The following is an 18049-nucleotide window of genomic DNA, read 5'->3' as shown; positions in this document are numbered from 1 at the left end:
GCCACAGACCTCATTATGATTTAGTGGGTTGCATCAACCCAGCAAGGAAGGTACCTTTTCCATGCTGGAGAAGAACTTTAGTTCTTTTCTATCTCTACTCTGCAAAAGGTTATTTTGGTCCACATGAAATGCACCAACAGCAAGAGAAACACTCGGTAGTTATATTTCGCTTTGTTGTGGTCGGTTTGCACTACGGTGTTAAGACTCCTTTGAATGAAAACAAGACCAGAAAAGGCATCACTTTTTATATGTAGGTCTACCCCAGTAATACTTTCAACCTTATTTAAAATTTGGTACAATCACTTGGCTGTTTGCTTTGATGGTGTGTGGGATGCAATGCTCCTCTTTAGGTCATTCCAGCATTTGCCACAGTGGGAAATAGAAAAACTGGGCGAGCTGGACATCAGGATGAATCCAACAAAAATTTTCCCCTCCACAATGAAGTGCAGAAGCAACTTATATCCCAAAGAGCTTCTGTTGACTTCCTTCTCATGAATGTGGTGGTGAATCGTCCCCAAATGTACACACGACAGTTAATGGCAGGATTTGACTAAAAGACATTGGATTTTATGAGCTACAGCTCAGTTCATTGGTGCGGCTACTCTGCCTTCTGATTTTTTTGCTCCCTGGACTTATACAGCTCTCCTCCTGTAATAGCAGGATTTGAGGTAACTCCATCATCCATAAATGGGCAGCTTGTGGTTCTCTATGGGTCTACAAGTGGTGAGTGCTTCACCCCATTTTCCCCCAAGGCTCAGATGGATCTATTTGGCAGTGAAGAATGATAGCTGGTTCCAGTGATCTTGAGCAGGAGTTGCTGGCTGTGCAATAAAATTTCTCCACCCTCCTGCTGAACTTAGCAAGATCACCAGTCTCCTGCTGGTGCGTACAACTGTCTGGAGAAGTCAACCCCCAACAAGCCTTTGCTGTGAATATGGACACAGGCTTGTGCATAAGAGGTTCATAGCAGCAGCCACCTGGCCAGGAACAGATGTCACCTTTGGAAGCAAACTGACACCCACCCCCAGCCCACGTTTAGCTCAACCTGCGTGTGATATTGCAGCCCCTGGTGCTGATTGGCTAGAATGGCATGGAAGGCTACACAGCATTTCACGCCCCCAGAACCCTAAACTGTAGGAATATTTCAATTTCAATGTCTAAGTAGGAAGGGGAAATAGTCTGACTGGGATCTAAAAGAATAGCTTTGTGTAAGGAATGGCTGAACACCAGGAAACCTTAGAGGAGAAAACTTTTTGGAGAATCACCTGAAAGAAGATAGGAATCAATGGAAGCTGCATTTTATGGACATACTAGAACAAATCAGCCATTCCTTGGCTAGAGGCTACTGTTGTTATTTTTTTGTGAAACTGTTTTATAATTCATAGCACTTGATGCTGAACATGGCAGGGGAGTGCTCACAGAGTATCTGACAGTTCAGAGCTTCTGAAATTTCTTCTCCTCTTGACCTGTGGTCTTGCCTGCTGCTCTCTCAGATCAGCCAAGCCGGTATGTCTCTCCAAAGCACACAGCCAGCGGCAGCCAGATGTCCTCCTTTGACCGAAACATCGCAACCCCTTCCTGCCCAAGGCACCTTTGCTGCCAAAATCCTTCGGCCCTTGCGTTACTGATTTCCCAGCACTCCCCCGAAGCCTATGACCTGGAAAATACTTTTTCAGGGCTCATGCGGATAGACCCAAGTGTTTCGGGACCCACACATCCCCCATTTTATAGGCTCGCTTACACCTACTTACATGCTTAGGATCTCAGGATGTTCCCCCTTGCAACTCTGGTGAACAAGTCAAGGGAGAGCTTCGACAGGATGGAGAGGCAATGGAACCAGCCCCAGAGGACCTTCAGGCTGGCTCAGCTCATCACCCAGAACCACTGAGCACTTCTTATCCAGCGTTCGCAGGCAGTTGTGAGCTCAAGCCGTGAATACAGAATGAGAAAACCACAATGAAAAACTACAGTGACAGAGATCTCCTCCCCCCGCCTTGACTTGCATATCAACTGGCAGAAATTATCTTTATTAGAAAAATGAAATTTTCATGTATTTACATTTTGTACATTTATGTTATACTTGGCACGTGTTTTCTCTGACAGGTATATACATTTCCACACAGGCAAACACGCAGCTCCAGCACTCCCTTAGCATCTTTCTCTCTCCCTCTTTCTTCTCTTTGTTATAGTTAACAAAAATGAAAAATACAATACAATTTGAAGACAATAGTAGTAATTATATACCTTTTTCTATCAACAAAAGTTTAAAGCAAACATCTGTGGGTTTGTTTTTGTAGATATGTCTGAAAATATTATACTGCATTAAGTGCTTAGTCATGCATTTGGGTTTAAATATGCAGATGAAGACAGAACTTGTTGTTGAGAGAGTGTATAGAACAGAGAAACAAACAAATGAAATTTTTCCTGAATCCTGTATCTGTTTTAGACCAGCAGATCCAACTATCAACATAAGGTTTTTAAAGACGTCTACAAGTGTGCGGATGGGTGTGCTGTTCATTCACGACCCTTTGAGTGTCTGTGTGCCTGTTTCAGAATGGTTGAGTTTTAAAACCTGCAACTGTGGCTTTGTGTGTTGAAAATGCGTATGATCCACTTTTGAAAGCCAACTCACACAAAACATGTGTGTGTTGCTGGATGACATCAGTACCGAGTATTGATTTCTGCGTGTGATGGTTCGCTCTAGGTGGACCTTCAGGGATAGGGCTGCCATGTCAATTCAACTTTTAGTAAAGTGAGTCCAGTAGAGACTTCCTTGTATATTTAAATACCTATGTTGGTGTGCATGTACATCCAAAATGCATAATACATGAATGCAACGAGCAGGTGCTTGGATACATGAATATCGTACAAGGATGCTCACCAGGATTTGTGTCTGCTCACTGCTTCCTTTGAACAAGCTGCATGACAAGCACCTCCAGAAGTACTGAGAAAGATTACGGTGGACTCCAAAGGACAAAAATGCATCAGGACCTATGGCTCCGAAGAGATCGGAACAGAACAAGTCATAGCTGCCTATAGGATTGAGTCTTCACGTCTATTTAATACAATTTATAGGGTGTGTAGGATAGAATCACAAGAGAACTCAATAGGTCAACTTATACGTCATGGGGATGAACTGGTTATTCGGGAGGATATCAATTCAGTAGGGTACCTCCTGGAAGATCCCACCTGATGGATGCAAAAGAGATTACCCAGAAGTCCACATTCTTCACATATTAACAATAGAAAATAATTCACCACAGAACTTGTTGTAACACGGTGGTGTTGTCTTAAATGGATTCAACCATAAGTTCATACATGAAATAGTGAATTGATCAGCGTCCCATTCAGTTCTTCGTGATCTGGTTTCTCACCATCATACACACTGTGCAAATTGTATTCGGAAATGGCAAACTCTCCCCAGCCCCAACTCCCGAAGATGTGCTGGGGTCTGGCTCCTAGTATTTGGGAGCTCCTGGCCTGACACACCTGGAAGGTGCCCAGCTGAGGGAGAGGGCTTGACAGACACCGATGCCTGGCATTGGGATCACTCTCAATCATACTTCAGATGCATTTAGCAATACAGTTAGAACCAACAGTTCTGGGTTTCAAGGGTTCGGCTACTCTTACCTAGGAGATGCTTTGGTGGGGGGATCGCATTTTAGGCTCTCAATTTACTGCCTAACAAACCTGGGCTGGCATTCATTTGGGAATGGAGTATTGAGGAATTAACAGTTACACGCACATGACTTCACCCAAACCTCTTTAAAAAAAAAAAAAAAGGAGTTACGTGCACTTCTCACTCCACCTGTAAATGCTCTATTTATTGGCTAGCTAGCTAGAGATTTCTCTGCCCATGTAGTGTGATGCACCAATTTGACACACCAACACTTTAACCTCTGAGGAATTATTCTCTCAAGGATGCAACAGCAAACAGCTCCAGAAAGGTCAGGGAGAGGGGCAGAATATTACAACTATCTAACGGAAGATTTATTGGTTTTTCAAAATGTGGATGCTTCGCTGATATCCAAGCCAACTGGCTGTGTTTTCAGTGGTCCAGTGTAAGAGCTGGGGTGCAGTTTTTATTTTTGAGACAATCCACTAGGGGTTTCTCTTTTAAAAGACATATTCACTGCAGATTCAGGATCCAGGAGATCCTGGCACCCATGAAACTTTTGGAGATCTTGACAGAAATGTTCAGCAGTTGAATCGGAAAGGTACTACTTACTTTCTGCCCTGTGCCTGCACTGATCTTTCTTTTTTAAGAACTGAAATTAATACTGCATTCACCACAACAGCCTCCACCAGGTAAGATCCCACCTGAAAGCAATTCTGTGAGGTTTTAGATGGCCTGGAGGAGGGTGTGGTGGTTTGAAACGATGGAACCCAGGCTGTTGTGCACAAAGCAAGAGAATGGAAAACGGTGGGAGGCTGGACCAGACCCTCCGTCTGCCTCACCTGAGCATTGCCCCGTATCTTTCCCTCCCCAACAGAGAGCAGCAAATGTTGTAAACATGGCTATCTGGAACTGCAGTTTCTGTATGAAAACTACAGCTTCCCATCCTTCCATTTCCTCATTTCAACCCTGAGATGATTGGTCTAACTCTACAGAATAAGGTTCTTCAACTAAATGCTGACCTTCCTTGAAGAGAAGGTCCGCTGAAGGCCACATTTCCAAGAGGACTAACCAGTTCCTGTGGGCCAAGAGGTCAGCACTTGACCAGAGGCTGCCTGTCAGCAAGAGACTCCTTGCTGCTTCTTGGGTGGAAAACTGGGCCGCTCCTTCCAACTTGCCTCTTCAAAAGTGCTGCTGAATAGCAGCGGATTGGGACCCTTCCCTGGCAGTTCTCACTTAGGCCGTGGAGTCAATCCTCACCCCTCTCCTGGGCTTCAGGCCCCACGCCCACCAACCTGCACCTCAAGCTGTAGCAGGATGATAAACGGATGCCCGAAACCTTTACATTTAGTTTGTGTTTCACTTCATACCTTTTAGGTTGAGCTGACAGCTATTCACAGTGCAGATTTTATATTCTTGCCTTGAATGCAAGTTTGCAAAACAACCCAGACCTGGAGCGTGTCCCTATTTTAGGAAGACTTGGCTGATGTTCCCCTTGCCACTCCAAGGTTACTAAAGTATGGAAGTCGGGTGCATATATTCAATATTTGAGATAAACTTGTTTGGAGAAGTCAACAGAAATTTCAAACCTACAGATATCCACAATACTTTTAGGAATGAAGCAAGCCATTATTACAGAGATGCTCCCAAGCCACTGGCAGAGGAGACGTTCTTGCCCCAGTGAAGTCCATTCAGCGCACGTGGCTGTTGGTGTTGGACATTAAGAGGGCATGGATAGTCTGGGTGGGTTCTGTTCTAGTGTCATCAACATTGTAAGTTGCAGCTCTTTGGGTGAAAGTGCCGCTGTGTGTGTGTGTGTGTGTTTTGAATCACGGTGAGGAGACAAGAGGAAGACAGATGCTAAAGCCCTGAGATACCACCATCGAGACACCAACGTGTGAAAACTTTAGGTACTGAGTTAAATTATGAGGCCTACAAGCTACGCAGCTATGCCCCCTACGCCAAGACTGAAAGATGCTCTCCTTCCACAGATGGGAAGACCTTCTAGCTGCAAAGTTGGGCAGTGAAGTTTGTGCACACTGGAATGATCTGTGGAGTAGAACAAAAGCAGCAGGGCATAGGAACCAACATCTTACAAGCCAATGCCTTGGGTCCACGAGGATTCCAGCGGTGGTGGTGGTGGTGGTGGTGGTGGTGGTGGTGGTTTTTGTCATTTCTGTTCCAGATTCGTCTCTCCAGAGAAAGGGGAGGGGCCAAGGGTATATCCAGCCATAACAAGGCTGGCCTTGTGGCAGGGGGGGGGGGGTGGCCACTGTTGGGTGACACCATCTTGAAGCTGCAGTGTCTGGAAGCTACTCTGGCAGGCATCTACAGTAAAACCTCCTATACTCGGAACAGCACCCCAAGCTGGAGACCCAGTCCCCAGTCTCCATTTCCAACTGCCAGCACGCATGTAACAGGGTCTTCCCACACAGGGAAGCATTTTTCCCCTTAGGCTCTGTTGGCAATATTGGGGTCCACCCCTATCATTCCCAAAGCTTATTGCTATTTAAGTATATTTACACAGTATTGATTTTATATTGGGTTGTTTCTTACTGACTGTTGTTTTATTTGTAAGCCGCCCAGAGTCACTGTGTACGAGATGGGCGGCAGAGAAATTTGACAAATAAATAAATAAAGCCAACAAGATCCCTTTGAGACTCAAGCCCTTGCTGAAACATCAGCCCTGGCATGGTTCCTACCAAGGTCTGCCCTTAAAGTGCCAAAATGCCCATCCTTTCAGAAACTGGAGCAAAATAGCAAGATTTCTGCTGTAAGAAGACAACCTCCCAGACATCGTTCCTCTTGCTTAAGGAGTCACAGAAACCAACAAAGCAACCAGGAAAAGGCCACCTTGAGTCTCCCTGTGTGACAACCATCGTCATCACCACCTCCCATCCCAGCAGCTTCCTCAAAGGACTGCCCGCCCTATTGCTCCATTCCAATGCCCTGATCCTATGCCTACAGATGCAGCTTCACAGAGAGAATCAGGCTGGGCAAAGTCCTGTACCCACTGCTCACTTTCTGTGTAACATGAAACATACAGGATCAGTAAGAAAGAAGTTGGGCATGGGTTAAAAAGGGGGTGCTGAAAGATATAAACCAACACTAAGCATCACTCAAAAGAATGTGAGCTGTCTAAACCGACAGGGAGGTTCTGACATGCTTATTTTTGGGGTGTACCCAATTGGCTCTACTTTGGAATCATCATGAAGGTCAATCCCAGCCTTCCAGACCCCCCACAGAGATTATCTCCGCAGGGTCGTTTAGGGAGCAAAGACCCTCCAGCATCTGAGGTTGGTTGGTATCTGGGTATTATCTGGGCTTCTGGATGCTTTGACTCGGTGCCTTCTTCAGATTGGCAGCTGGTCCAAAACCACCCAGGTCAGCCGGCCACCCACTGTGCCAGCCTAGCAGGGTCTCTCCGCTGTCTTAGATGGGTGCAGGAAAGAGTCAATGACCCCCTTTTCCTGAGAAAAGTCCCCCCCTCCAGGCTGAAGGCCCCACGTGGGGCTGCTCTCTGAGGAGCAGGTGACCTGCCTTAGCAATTACACCAGTTCCATGGCTTGCCAGGAGACCTGGCAGAGAGACAAGGGGTCCACGGTGAATTGCAGCTCGGTCTCTGCAAGACAGGTAAAGATGAAGACAATATTGTTTCCATTCATGGGCCCTGAGGATTTTCTTTTTTTTTCTTTTTTCTTTTTTTTTTTTTTTGCTTTCTTTTGACTGCGTTTAAAAATAAATATGAGGTTAAATCATAGAGCTATATAGCGATATATAGTTTGTTTTGTTTAAAAAAGACTATCTTTCTAATCTCTTTGACGAGTGTTACCACTGTAAGTGTGCAAACGCATTCTTAACTTGCTTTTTGTTTTGTTCAGTTTTTGTTCTGTGTCAAAGTACATGCATACCATATTGCTTATTCTCTATTAAAAAATAAAATTTGGGGGGACAGAATTACATGGGGTGAAAGTGCTAGAAGGACAGAGTCCAACAGACAGGGCAAAATAACCATCCTGATATAAAAATAACATAGTTGCCAACACGTGTCATGGCTTTACCAAACACGGTGACCATCAATGGTGGCCACTTGTGTCCTGCTGTAAACCATCACTGGGGGGCAAATCTGCTCTACAGATTGACCTTCGTTTGCATGGCTATTCCTTTGGATCAAGAATTAGAATGCTACTGGGGAAGCAAGGGATTTTTTGCCAAACTTCAATTCACAGGGGGCTCACGGGGAAGACAGAACTGTGGGTCGCACAGTCAGCACAGCAGGCCTTTGTGGGTGGGCTGTCCCTTCCCAAGGCCACCTCTTTCTGGTGGAACTAAGCCCCTGGGAACAGGATCTACGGAAGGCAACTGGGCATTCCCCCTTCTCCAACGCTCTGCTAAGGAACGTCCTCTCTGGCCTCTGAGATGCTGGCAACTATGTTCCCCTAGAGATCAACGTGCGAGTGGAAACGCTACACGTCCGACTCCAGGCTGGGCATCTTCTTGTACACGCGTCTATTGCTGGAGGAATTTAACCCTCTCGGAGCCGAGCCCACGCTGTTCTGATGGGCAATATAAGGCATCCCGTGCTCCGAAACGCACACGTCGTTGTAGACCCGGCCGTCTCTGGAACAGCACGAGGCCATCGATTTTATCGACGACCTGGAAAAGCTGTCGTAGACCGACTGTCTGTGTGGGCCGGTGGGGCTCGGCGCCCGGACCAAGTGCCGGTCGTCACAATAAGGATGCAGAAAAGGGTTCTCGGCCGAGCACTCAAGGTACAGGGACTTGATCCTCTTGCTGTCGTCCAAGGTGCGGGTGAACAGCGGGAGCTTGCCGCCTGAGTGTTTGCTCTCGGGGGCCCGGAACAGAGTGGCGTAAGGACCCCCTTCCAGCAGTCTCTCCTTTTCCTTCAGGCTGATGCTGCGCGCCGGCCGCCCCCCGGTGCCTTCCCGGTGCCTGCCGAAGATGTTGTCGAAAGAATGCTGCCGGGTCATCAGCAGCATGCTCTTCCGGGGCGGCTGAGTTTGGTCCCCCCCGGCCCAGTCCTGCTGGCACGTTTCCTCCCGTGGCCAGGAGCCGGCGGGGCTCTGCAGCATCTGCCCCTCCTCGATGTCGTAGAGGCTGCCCATTCGCACACAGGCCCCGCATCGGTAGGGCGACCGGCTCAAGTAGTGCCCCGCGTAACCGGGCAGGCTGGTCAGGCAGCTACGGCAGTGGGTGGCCTTCTGCCGGTATCGGTCGTTGGCCTCTCCGTAGGCCACGTTCTTGTCTTTCGGACCATGGCGCTTTGGGTAGAGCTTGTACTGGTCGTTGCTTGGAAGACCTTCCTTCTTCGGCAAGGGAATCGGGTTGCTTTGCTCCGGCCCCAGGTAGCTGTCCTCGTGATCCGGATAGAGGTCGGGAAACTCGGCCGGCTCGGGAAGGATGATGTTCTCCACATATTCAGGGGGAGCCTCTTGGTGAAGGCTGTGCTGTTGGTCCGCCTCCATGATGTGAATTTTGTCCCGGGGCGGAGCCTGTTTGCTCTTCAGATAGGTCAGCTCCACCTCGCTGCAGTCCTTGGGGTACTTTGACCCAGGCCTCTTCTTCACGTTGTCCTTGGACTTGAGGGCTTTGCTGTCACCTTCCTCCTCTGCGTGGCCAGTGGCTCTGCTGGGGGAATTGGAGACGTCGGAGCGAGCGTCTTCGGGGAGGTACCTGGGGCCCTTCAAGGAGTGCCGCCGACTGCCCCCCGTGCCATTGTCCCTCTGAGAGCTGTGGCTCTGCCGGAAGGACTCTTGGCGCAGCGATTCAAGCGACTTCCTCCACAGCTGCCTTGGGCGGGAGTTCTCCTTGGCCCCTGCTGCCACAGCCACCTCCACCGTGTTCGGGTTGGACTCGTGGAGCGTGAGCGGGTGCGGTCCTTGGAAGACGTAGTTGTTGAGGTTGTCCGGGTGGCGGTTTCCAGCGAAGGCCTGCAGCTCGCTCGTGTTGTCAGCGAAGACGTTCTCCTTGGGGGTCAGAGGGCGGTTGTTGTCCGAGAAGATGAAGCTCCCCTTGTCCATCATCAGGTCCATCATCAAAGATCCCCGGCGGATGAACTCGGCTGCCCTTTGCGGGGAACTGATCCGCCCGGGGTTCGCATTGGTCATGTTCTTGGCCGTCTGCAAGAGCTTCAACATGTTGCTCTGAGAACTTGTCAGAGTGAAGTGGGGAGACCTTGTCTTCTCCTCAATGTGGACTCCGTGAATGCAACTGTAAATACCCTGCGGTGGAAGCAACAGAGATCAGACCCTGGGTCAAGTCTCCAGTTCTTTGGAGGAATTACCGTAGGGGCAACCACTTCATACATGGCATTAATGGGAGCACCGTGTCAATTTAATGCACAGCCTGGATTTTCAAACCACATGGGGGAAAAACTATTCCTGCAAGCTGGGTAGAGATTTTTTATTATGGGGAGGGCTCAACTTAGAATAAGCTGACTCTTCGCAATGACCACCTTGTGAATGAAACCAAGGGAGTAGCGAAGTCAAGTAGCATTGGAGTCAAAAAGGAAAGATGGAAAGACAGATCTGCTACTCCAGACAGTCCATCTTCAAGGACTTCTGATTAGTAACACCTGTACTCAGAACTAACTAACTACATACCTACAACTGCTGCTCCTAACAAACCACCCACCGTGGTTTTTTGGTGGCTTGTGAGTTTGGCCACCACTCTCAACACGGAGCCAGACTGAGCAGGTGGGATGAATCCAGAAACCCATTCGCCAGGCACGTGCCGGCTGCATCCTAAGAAATTCTTCAAACCATCGGAAAAGGGGTGTTCTCTTTGAGTGATACAATTCCTGAAGCCTTCCTTCCTTGTTCTCAGATAATTAGGTCTATAGCTCAGTAGTTCCATCCAATTATTTCTGTATAATTTTGACAAGAACAGAACTGCAGAGTCAATTAACTAATTAAAGCATGCCAGCCCAACCACCACTGCAAACTTTAAGCCAATTTACAACCTGCATTTAAACAAACCTATCTGGAAATAAAAATCCACCGGTGACTTTTTTTTTTAAATACCCAACTGGTTTGAATCCTCATGGACAAGTAACTTCATTTAGAATGCTAATTACACTTACTGAAGCAGTGTAATTAATTGGGAAGATGTGCCCAAGATGCTCTCCTACAGAATACATGAAAATTCAAGACAAACTGGCTGCTCTGGACTCTGGAGTAGAATATGGGCTGGGGAGTGAGGTTGAATAAGATTCTGTAACCTTTTCCCTCCCCTCCTCACCCTCCAACAGTTGAGACACCTCCTGGACTGGTCTTTTTCAATTTTTGGGGCTCCTGTTTTGCTGATTTGTCTATTTACAAGAATCTCTTGTACCTGGTAGGGATGAGCTTCCTCAATTTCCTTGCTCCACATCCGTCAACAGCCACCCAGAGTGACTGGGAGTCCGGTGGCATGTAAGGTATCATCCTCATCCTCATCATCATCTGGAGCAGAGACGCCTTAACCAACCCTTCTGTGCTGCTCCGTGCTGCATTTGCAAACAAAGGCCCACAGACTGCCTGCTAAGGCCCTGGGAAGCAGCCCCATCGTTCTTTGCACCCTGACCATTAACGGGTATAATTAACATTCTGAGCGATACTGACCCTGCTGATGGAAAACAGCAGCCCTGGCCGATCCGAGCACATCCCGGTGAAGCAGAATCGGAGTTTCCAGTAAAACAGGTGTTCCCACACAAAGGTGATCAGGCTGAGCGCCATGGCAGCAGCCAGCATGTAGAACACGCCGGCCATGTTGTCAATGTCCAGCTGGCTACTCATGACCTCGTTCTTCTCATTGTGGCAAATGCCCGTCAGCCACAGGGTCTCCAGCTCTTCCATTTCCCCTAGAAAGAAATGCCCAGGAAGGTCAGAGAGCCAGGCATCAAAAGCGAGATGATGTCGGGGGCAAAAGCCACCCTCTGTGCCACATGCCTGGCATGGGAAGTTGTGCTTCAAAGAACGGTGGAGCTAAAATGTCCCCAGAGAAACAGCCGGGTTCGTTGTGGCACAGCAAAAAGAGACCCCCTCCTCATCTGCGGCCAGCTGAGGATCCTTTTTCGTTATTCTTTCATCTCCTCTTGGGGTTAATTGTGCGAATGGACCTTTGCTCTCCCAAGCTGGGTGAGAAAGCCAGGGTGAGACAAAAGAATAAAATCCCAAATACTAAAATAAATACAATTCAACAGCTCCTAAAGAGTGTTATGATCAGGAGTAGATTAAAGCATCTTAAAGCACAGGGGCAAATAATAATTCCGCTCCCCCCACCCCACATTCCACAGAACTGTTTGGTCCACATATTATTACCCACAGCTGACTTAACTCAGCCCACAGTGTGATCTGAATAACAGCTGAGCATCACATGCAGGTTGCATTAACTCTGCTGCAGCTCGCTTGTCTGCGTGCAACCGGTTTTCCAGCTCGGCTCAGGGCATTCCACACCCCCACGAATGCAGCTTAGTTGCAATAACTTATGGAGATCCTGTCACAATCCCTCTCTCCCCTCCTGTTGCGGACTTTTTTTTTAAAGGAGAGAAGACAAAGAGTTTCTCCCAACCAACCTGGAATACTAGAGTGTATGCAATTATGGTGTAGTAAAAAAACACGTGCAGACCCTGAAACTGTTATTCTCTTCTTTTTTGCCTTTTTTTTAAGCAAAGAAAGCCGGTGGTTTTGTTGTCATTTCTCAACTGGGAAAAAGGACCTATATAAAACGGCTGAGGCCAGATGAATTCTCTCTCTTTGCAACAAGGCTAATGCGAATAGAGTAGCAAAAGGTTATTAAATGCCTGGACAAGCAGCAAGTATCTTCAGATGGCAGGAGAGGAAAGTAAAGCCTGCAAAATGCAGGGGATCAGCACCCCCAAATCCTGCTGCCATGGTTGGTGAGTGCCAGAGTGCCTCCCCAGAGGGGCAGGGTCAAATTAAGAAAAAGCATCTGGACAGACAGCAAAACTAAATTAAATTAAAAATCCTGCTGCTTTTCTTTGCCTTGGCTTGGGAGACCTCTCAAAAGAAGGCTTTTATTGGGTGGTTCCAGTTTTCTTTCCCTCCAGAACAATTGAACATTTCCAGAGCCTCAATGGTGATCAGCCCCTTCCTGATCTTGTCCACACTTGGAAACTAAATGGGGCTGTTGTGTGTGGGAGAACAGGGGTGAAACTAGAGGGCAGCCGGGATGGTTGGGCTTGTATAGATTTTCAGGCTCAGTTCTCCAAGCACGCAGCTTTCCGTCATAGATTGCGTCATATCCTTAAACGAAACCCAGCAGAGAAAATCAAGATCAGCTATGTCAGAGTTACAGTGACCAATAGTGCATCCTCACCACAGAGTGAGCTGGATCCACCACATCGGAATGGAGTTGAAGAAAGTCTCCATAAAACCAAAGATGGGTAGCCGTGATGAAAACTTTTCAGAATCCGTAATGCCCCCTATTCATGTCTTTGACGGTAGTTGTTAAGATGGACCTAGCCAATCTTGGCTGATCTCAAAAGTTCGACGTGGGCTGTTTAGTGCTTGAATGAGAGCCTAGAGAATCTCAAGGTTGGGGAGTCAACAAGTCCCATCTGGAAGAAGGCCGAGGAAAGCCAATGCCCTGCTCTTGACCTTCACCTGTGCAGGAATCAACCTTGGTTCAAGGATCACAAAGGACTGGAACTGGTCCTGCCCTCAAACTTGGATTGCAATCATCCTCACAGCAAAGATGGGCTGATTAGAGACTGCATTGCACCCTCTAGGCCAGTGTTTCTCAACCTTGGCCACTTTAAGATGGGTGGACTTCAACTCCCAGAGGAATTCTGGGAGTTGAAGTCCACCCATCTTAAAGTGGCCAAGGTTGAGAAACACTGGCCTATGCCCTTGCAGTGGGCAATCTCCCCACCCCCTCAGCAGGATTCAGATCTCGCTATCCTAGATAGTTTTCCTGAAGGTCATTTGGGGCTGGAAGCTGCCCCCTACCAGGAGAACCCAAATCCTAAGAAGCCCCCCAGCTGGATTTCACATTTGGTCCTCCACCAATATCACAGAGGCTCCCAAGCAGGGGGAGGAAGGCCATGTCTCTTCTTCATTCTCCCTTACTGCTCAGGAGCTGGTCCACCTGGAAGGCTTGAGGGAGTAAGCAGCCCCCTGGGCTGGGGCCCTCTCATTTCACCCAGTTCTTTCCAGCCATCTTAACCATGGCCACCTCATGGGACCAGCAAATGCCAAGGCTGAACTTGGCACCGGGCACGGAAGTCCTTCCTTCTCCTCCTGGCTCCAAAGAAGGTGCCTCCTTGAGGAGCCACCAGCAGGGAAGGCTATCCTGCTACTCACCATCCCCTACGAACTGCAGCAGTGCCAGATCAATGGCCCTCTTCCAGGGCGACCCCTTCTGCAGAGCGATGCCGTAGCCCGTGGTGGCAAAGATGTAGCCACTGCCGATGGTCACCAGTTTGCAGCCTTCGTCCCGCCCGGCCTTGTAGTTCAGCACCGCAGCGTCGTATATGAAAGCGTCCAGCTTCCTGGAACACAAAGAAAGGGAGGTTCACCCACTGGGCGGAAAGAAGGGGGCACAGACCGTTTTTAAAATGGCAGGGACACAATCCCGGGTGGGTTCTGATGCGCCCCCCACCCAGTCGAAGGGCAAACTGCTAAGTGACTTCTGTGCATTGCTCTCCCCCCAGCACGGGGGCTTTGCTTCTTTTGGGGGCAAAGCTGGTTGTGCTGCAACAGAAATCAAGGTGGGGTCCTTGGGAAGCACCAGGATGCAACGTCCCGAGAACACGCTGCTTTGGCGATCTATAAATATTGCCTGAAGAATCTTTCAGCAATCTATCTTCCCCAGCGAGGGCTCTTCTTATGCCTGATCTATCGATCTGGACTCATTCTGTCTAACGTAATGAAGTAAATGGTATTGAAATAATTTTCCTAGTTACCACAGGTGACAAATGGCCACCGTGTTTTCACCCCCCGGATCCTGATCTAAACAGCATCTCCAGCTATGTTTGGCATTAAATCACAGGGTTCTCTGCTGGATCAGAGCACAGGCCAATCCAGGTTGGCGTATTTTGCTCCTTCCATGGGGGTCATCACGCTACAGGTAGTCCTCACTTAGCAACTGCCTCATACAGCGACCGTTTGCAGTGGCGACAGGGATTAAAGAGCCATTTCACTACCAGTCCTCGCATTTATGACCTTCACAGGTCTGCAAAGCAAAGAAAGGCTGAAGGAAGATCGTAAGCACCGTCGCAGTTTCACTTCACGACCGCTCGCTTAATGACTGAGTTGCCGGTCCCCACTGTGATTCCTAAACGAGAACAGCCTGTATTTTATCATCTGCTTTTTTCATCCAAGCCTTGCGGCACATCCTGCTGCAAAAGTGGCTGGAGGTGTGGAACAGGGCTTGCTCTGACTGCATCCAGTCTGGACCGACTTCTGAACAGAAAGTCCGTGGACTCCCTTTGGGGTTCAGGCAATGCAATAAAGATAGTACTGTGTGGTATTGATTTCGATTGATTGCCATCCTGCGTATATTCTGTTATGGGGTTGCTGGGGGTTGGGGGGGAGATCTATTACGCGGAATTGCTTTCAAATCTAGGTTGCACACAACCCGAGTCATGTGCTGGGGGTTGAAGAGTTCTGTTAATAAATACATCGCTATTGCTTTATCAGACCTTTGCTAGATTTGAGTCACGTACTCCTTTGTTTAAAACAACGCTGGCCTTTGTCACTGCTCTGCTGTGATTTTATTACTTTTTTTTTCCTTCTCTGTGTGCCTCACTGTGGGCTCTGGGTGGGCCAAACGTGATTTACAATTACTTCTATGAATAATTACTAAACCATGCCTTCTAGATGTCCTGTAGCATAAAATAAAAGGCTATTTTCTGCCAGCCTTCCCCAGAGGGACAACCTCCCAATAGGCCAGAACCCCGGGGGCTGCTTGGGCGGGGGGCAGCAGCAGGAAGGAACGCTTCCGCCCCCAATTTGCACAGACACTATTTCTTAGCTACTGCATCCATAACTCAGAATAGACGGCGCCCTGTCAGTTGCGCAGAGCTTCATTATTCAGCCATAGAACAGTCATAACGTCCTTAACGACACTTGACAGTGAATAAAACACAAACGTGGATTTCCATTAAGGGGAGGGGGGAAAACAGGCACAGGCTTTCCCCTCACAAGCCCCAGAAAAGAGCGAGAAGATGATGGGCCCCACCCTCGGCTGAATCCGGGATAATGCGGCACTGATGCGCAGCACATTTTGAGCAAAGGAACGACGCTATTAACTGGCTGAACTCGGGAATCATCAGGTATCTAAGCTGGAGGAATTATGCCACCTAAATGAAACCTCCAGGACTAGAGGCAGTCTATTCTCAAGTGCCAAGGTGGGGAGCAACCCAACAACAGAGCTCTTGTCTTCTGCCCTGCCCTTGTGTCGTGCCAGCTCAGAATGGTGGTCTCAGACAAGGAAAAGGCTCTCTAAAGCAGTGTTTCTCAACTTTAGGAACTTTAAGATGTATAGAATTCAACTCCCAGAATCCCCCAGCCAGCATGCTGGCTGGGGAATTCTGGGAGATGAAGTCCACACATCTGAAAGTCACTGAGGTTGAGAAACACTGCTCTAAGGGGTGGGATTGTGATTCCTCTTTTGCTGAAGGGCCGCATTCGAAACAGGAGTACCCCCCCCCCAGTTAAAGTTCCCAGTTGAAAATGGCTGCCCCCACCCTCTGATGAAGAAGCTGGAACGATGGCCGGGCCAGGAAGACATCTTGGGCACTCCCCAACCAAAATGTCATTTTCCCAGCCAGGAACGCATCACATCCCACCACCAACACGAAGGACACCCCGCCACAGGCAGATTCGAAGGTGATGCCCAGCTGAGTCACCAGACCCCACCAACCCGGCATGCTTCTGGGGGGTCCTGCCATTGCCCCCGCCAGGCCTGCCAGAGACAGCCCTGGTCCTCTTTGAAACAGCGCAGCTGGAACAAGGCCCTTTGCCGCCACCCGCCCCCCACCCCCCGCAATTCCCGGCTGCCAGCAAAGGCACTTGAGTGGGCAGGCAGTGCCAGGGAAGGGAAGATTTCTCCCCCCACACCATCCCCCGTGTCTTCACGGCAGCCTTCCAGGGACTCTGGGCAAGAAAACCAGCCCACCGGGCAGACTGCCCCTCCCCGGGGAACTGGGGGCCGGGGGGGCCGTTGGGGGCCCTCTCTGAAAGGAAGGAGATGCGGTGGGAGCCCGGCAACCGCCTCCTGTTCCCCCTCTCTCCACCCGGCCCCCTCGAGAACTGTGCCGGGCTGGAACTCTAGCGCAGGCCCTGCCCGGGGCCCAGCAGGTGCAGGGGGAGCACAGACGCTTTTTAAAAATAAACCGTTCCGGTTGGGAGACCGTGATTAAGGAGGCCTTCCTGTGCCGTTCTGCTCATGCCTGCTGCTGTTTGTTCCGTTTATTCCACCGGCAGAACTTGATGTTTCTTGGCTTAAAGGATAATGCAGATGTTGTTCGGAATGCAGGGCTTCTGTGCCCGCGCGTTGGCACAGCCCCCTCTCCCCCTCCCCAAAGTTCCTCGGGAGCAGAGCCCAAATGCTCTGGAGCCTGCCGTCATCCGTGTCGCCTATCGATCACGAAATCCTGGGACATGACAGGCCATTTGCACCATCTGCCGCAGGCAGCGTCCATCGGCAGAGGTGGTGCAGAGCCCTGGGGACCTCCAGCGCGAACCAATCGGGAAAGAGAAGGGGAGCAGGAGGGGGGTGTCCTGGGCAACGGACGGCCAGGGCTGCCAAGACCATGCCCGCTTGGGTGCTGGGAAGGCAGCGGGCTCAGGCGGAGGTTCTTCGAGGGGCCCTACCCCCCTGGCAGACTTGGTGCCACCTCGTATGATCCCCAACAATCCTGTTGAGCTGTTGGATACCACAGAAGAAGGGGAAAGGGCCTGTCCACACACCCTCCACCCCACCCCCACCCAGCTCTTTCTCTCTCTTCCAGGAGAAGGAGGGAGGGAGGGAGGGAGGGAGGGCAGCATCTGGGGCCCGCTGAGGCTCAGCCATTAGTCCCCGTCCCAGCCGAGAGACAGCTGACAGCAGGAGGCCCCCTCCGGGAGGGCTCAGCAACTCCAGAGGTGGGGGAAGCTGTATTAGGTGGGCTACAGAAATCAAATAAATCAAATAAATAGTAAAGCTGTTTACTCCGGTTGTTCTAGGAGGCCCCTGTCCCCAAGCTCCTGACCCCCAGTGCTCAAAGGAGATTAGAAATCTTCCCCCATCCACCCAAACCGTGAGATTCCGAGAACCTCTGGAAAGAACGGGGGTGCCTCCACGGGCCCTGCCATGGGACCGCCAAGAGAAGCCCCACGGCTTCTGCCTCGATTTGTCCAGCAGAGGCCCAGCGGTCCATCCTCCAAAAGCTGCCTCCCTGCCATTGTCACCTCCTGGTTCTCAGCC

General features: G+C 49.7%; 1 protein-coding gene across 1 annotated transcript in view; it reads right to left on the bottom strand.

The window, feature by feature from the left end:
• Positions 1 to 7733: 7733 nt before the first annotated feature.
• GRIN2A (glutamate ionotropic receptor NMDA type subunit 2A) overlaps positions 7734 to 18049 on the bottom strand; it is a 67905-nt gene continuing 57589 nt past the window's right edge. The window contains exons 10-12 of the mRNA XM_063314939.1: positions 13942 to 14129; positions 11239 to 11477; positions 7734 to 9858 (exon numbers count right to left, since the gene is read on the bottom strand). Of these exons, the coding sequence (XP_063171009.1) occupies positions 8083 to 9858; positions 11239 to 11477; positions 13942 to 14129 (2203 nt within the window). The 3' untranslated portion in view covers positions 7734 to 8082. The remainder of the gene's footprint in view (positions 9859 to 11238; positions 11478 to 13941; positions 14130 to 18049) is intronic.

Source organism: Candoia aspera, chromosome 14 (genome assembly GCF_035149785.1).
Source record: "Candoia aspera isolate rCanAsp1 chromosome 14, rCanAsp1.hap2, whole genome shotgun sequence".
Classification (NCBI taxonomy): domain Eukaryota; kingdom Metazoa; phylum Chordata; class Lepidosauria; order Squamata; family Boidae; genus Candoia; species Candoia aspera.
This window is presented reverse-complemented; position numbering and strand designations above follow the sequence as displayed.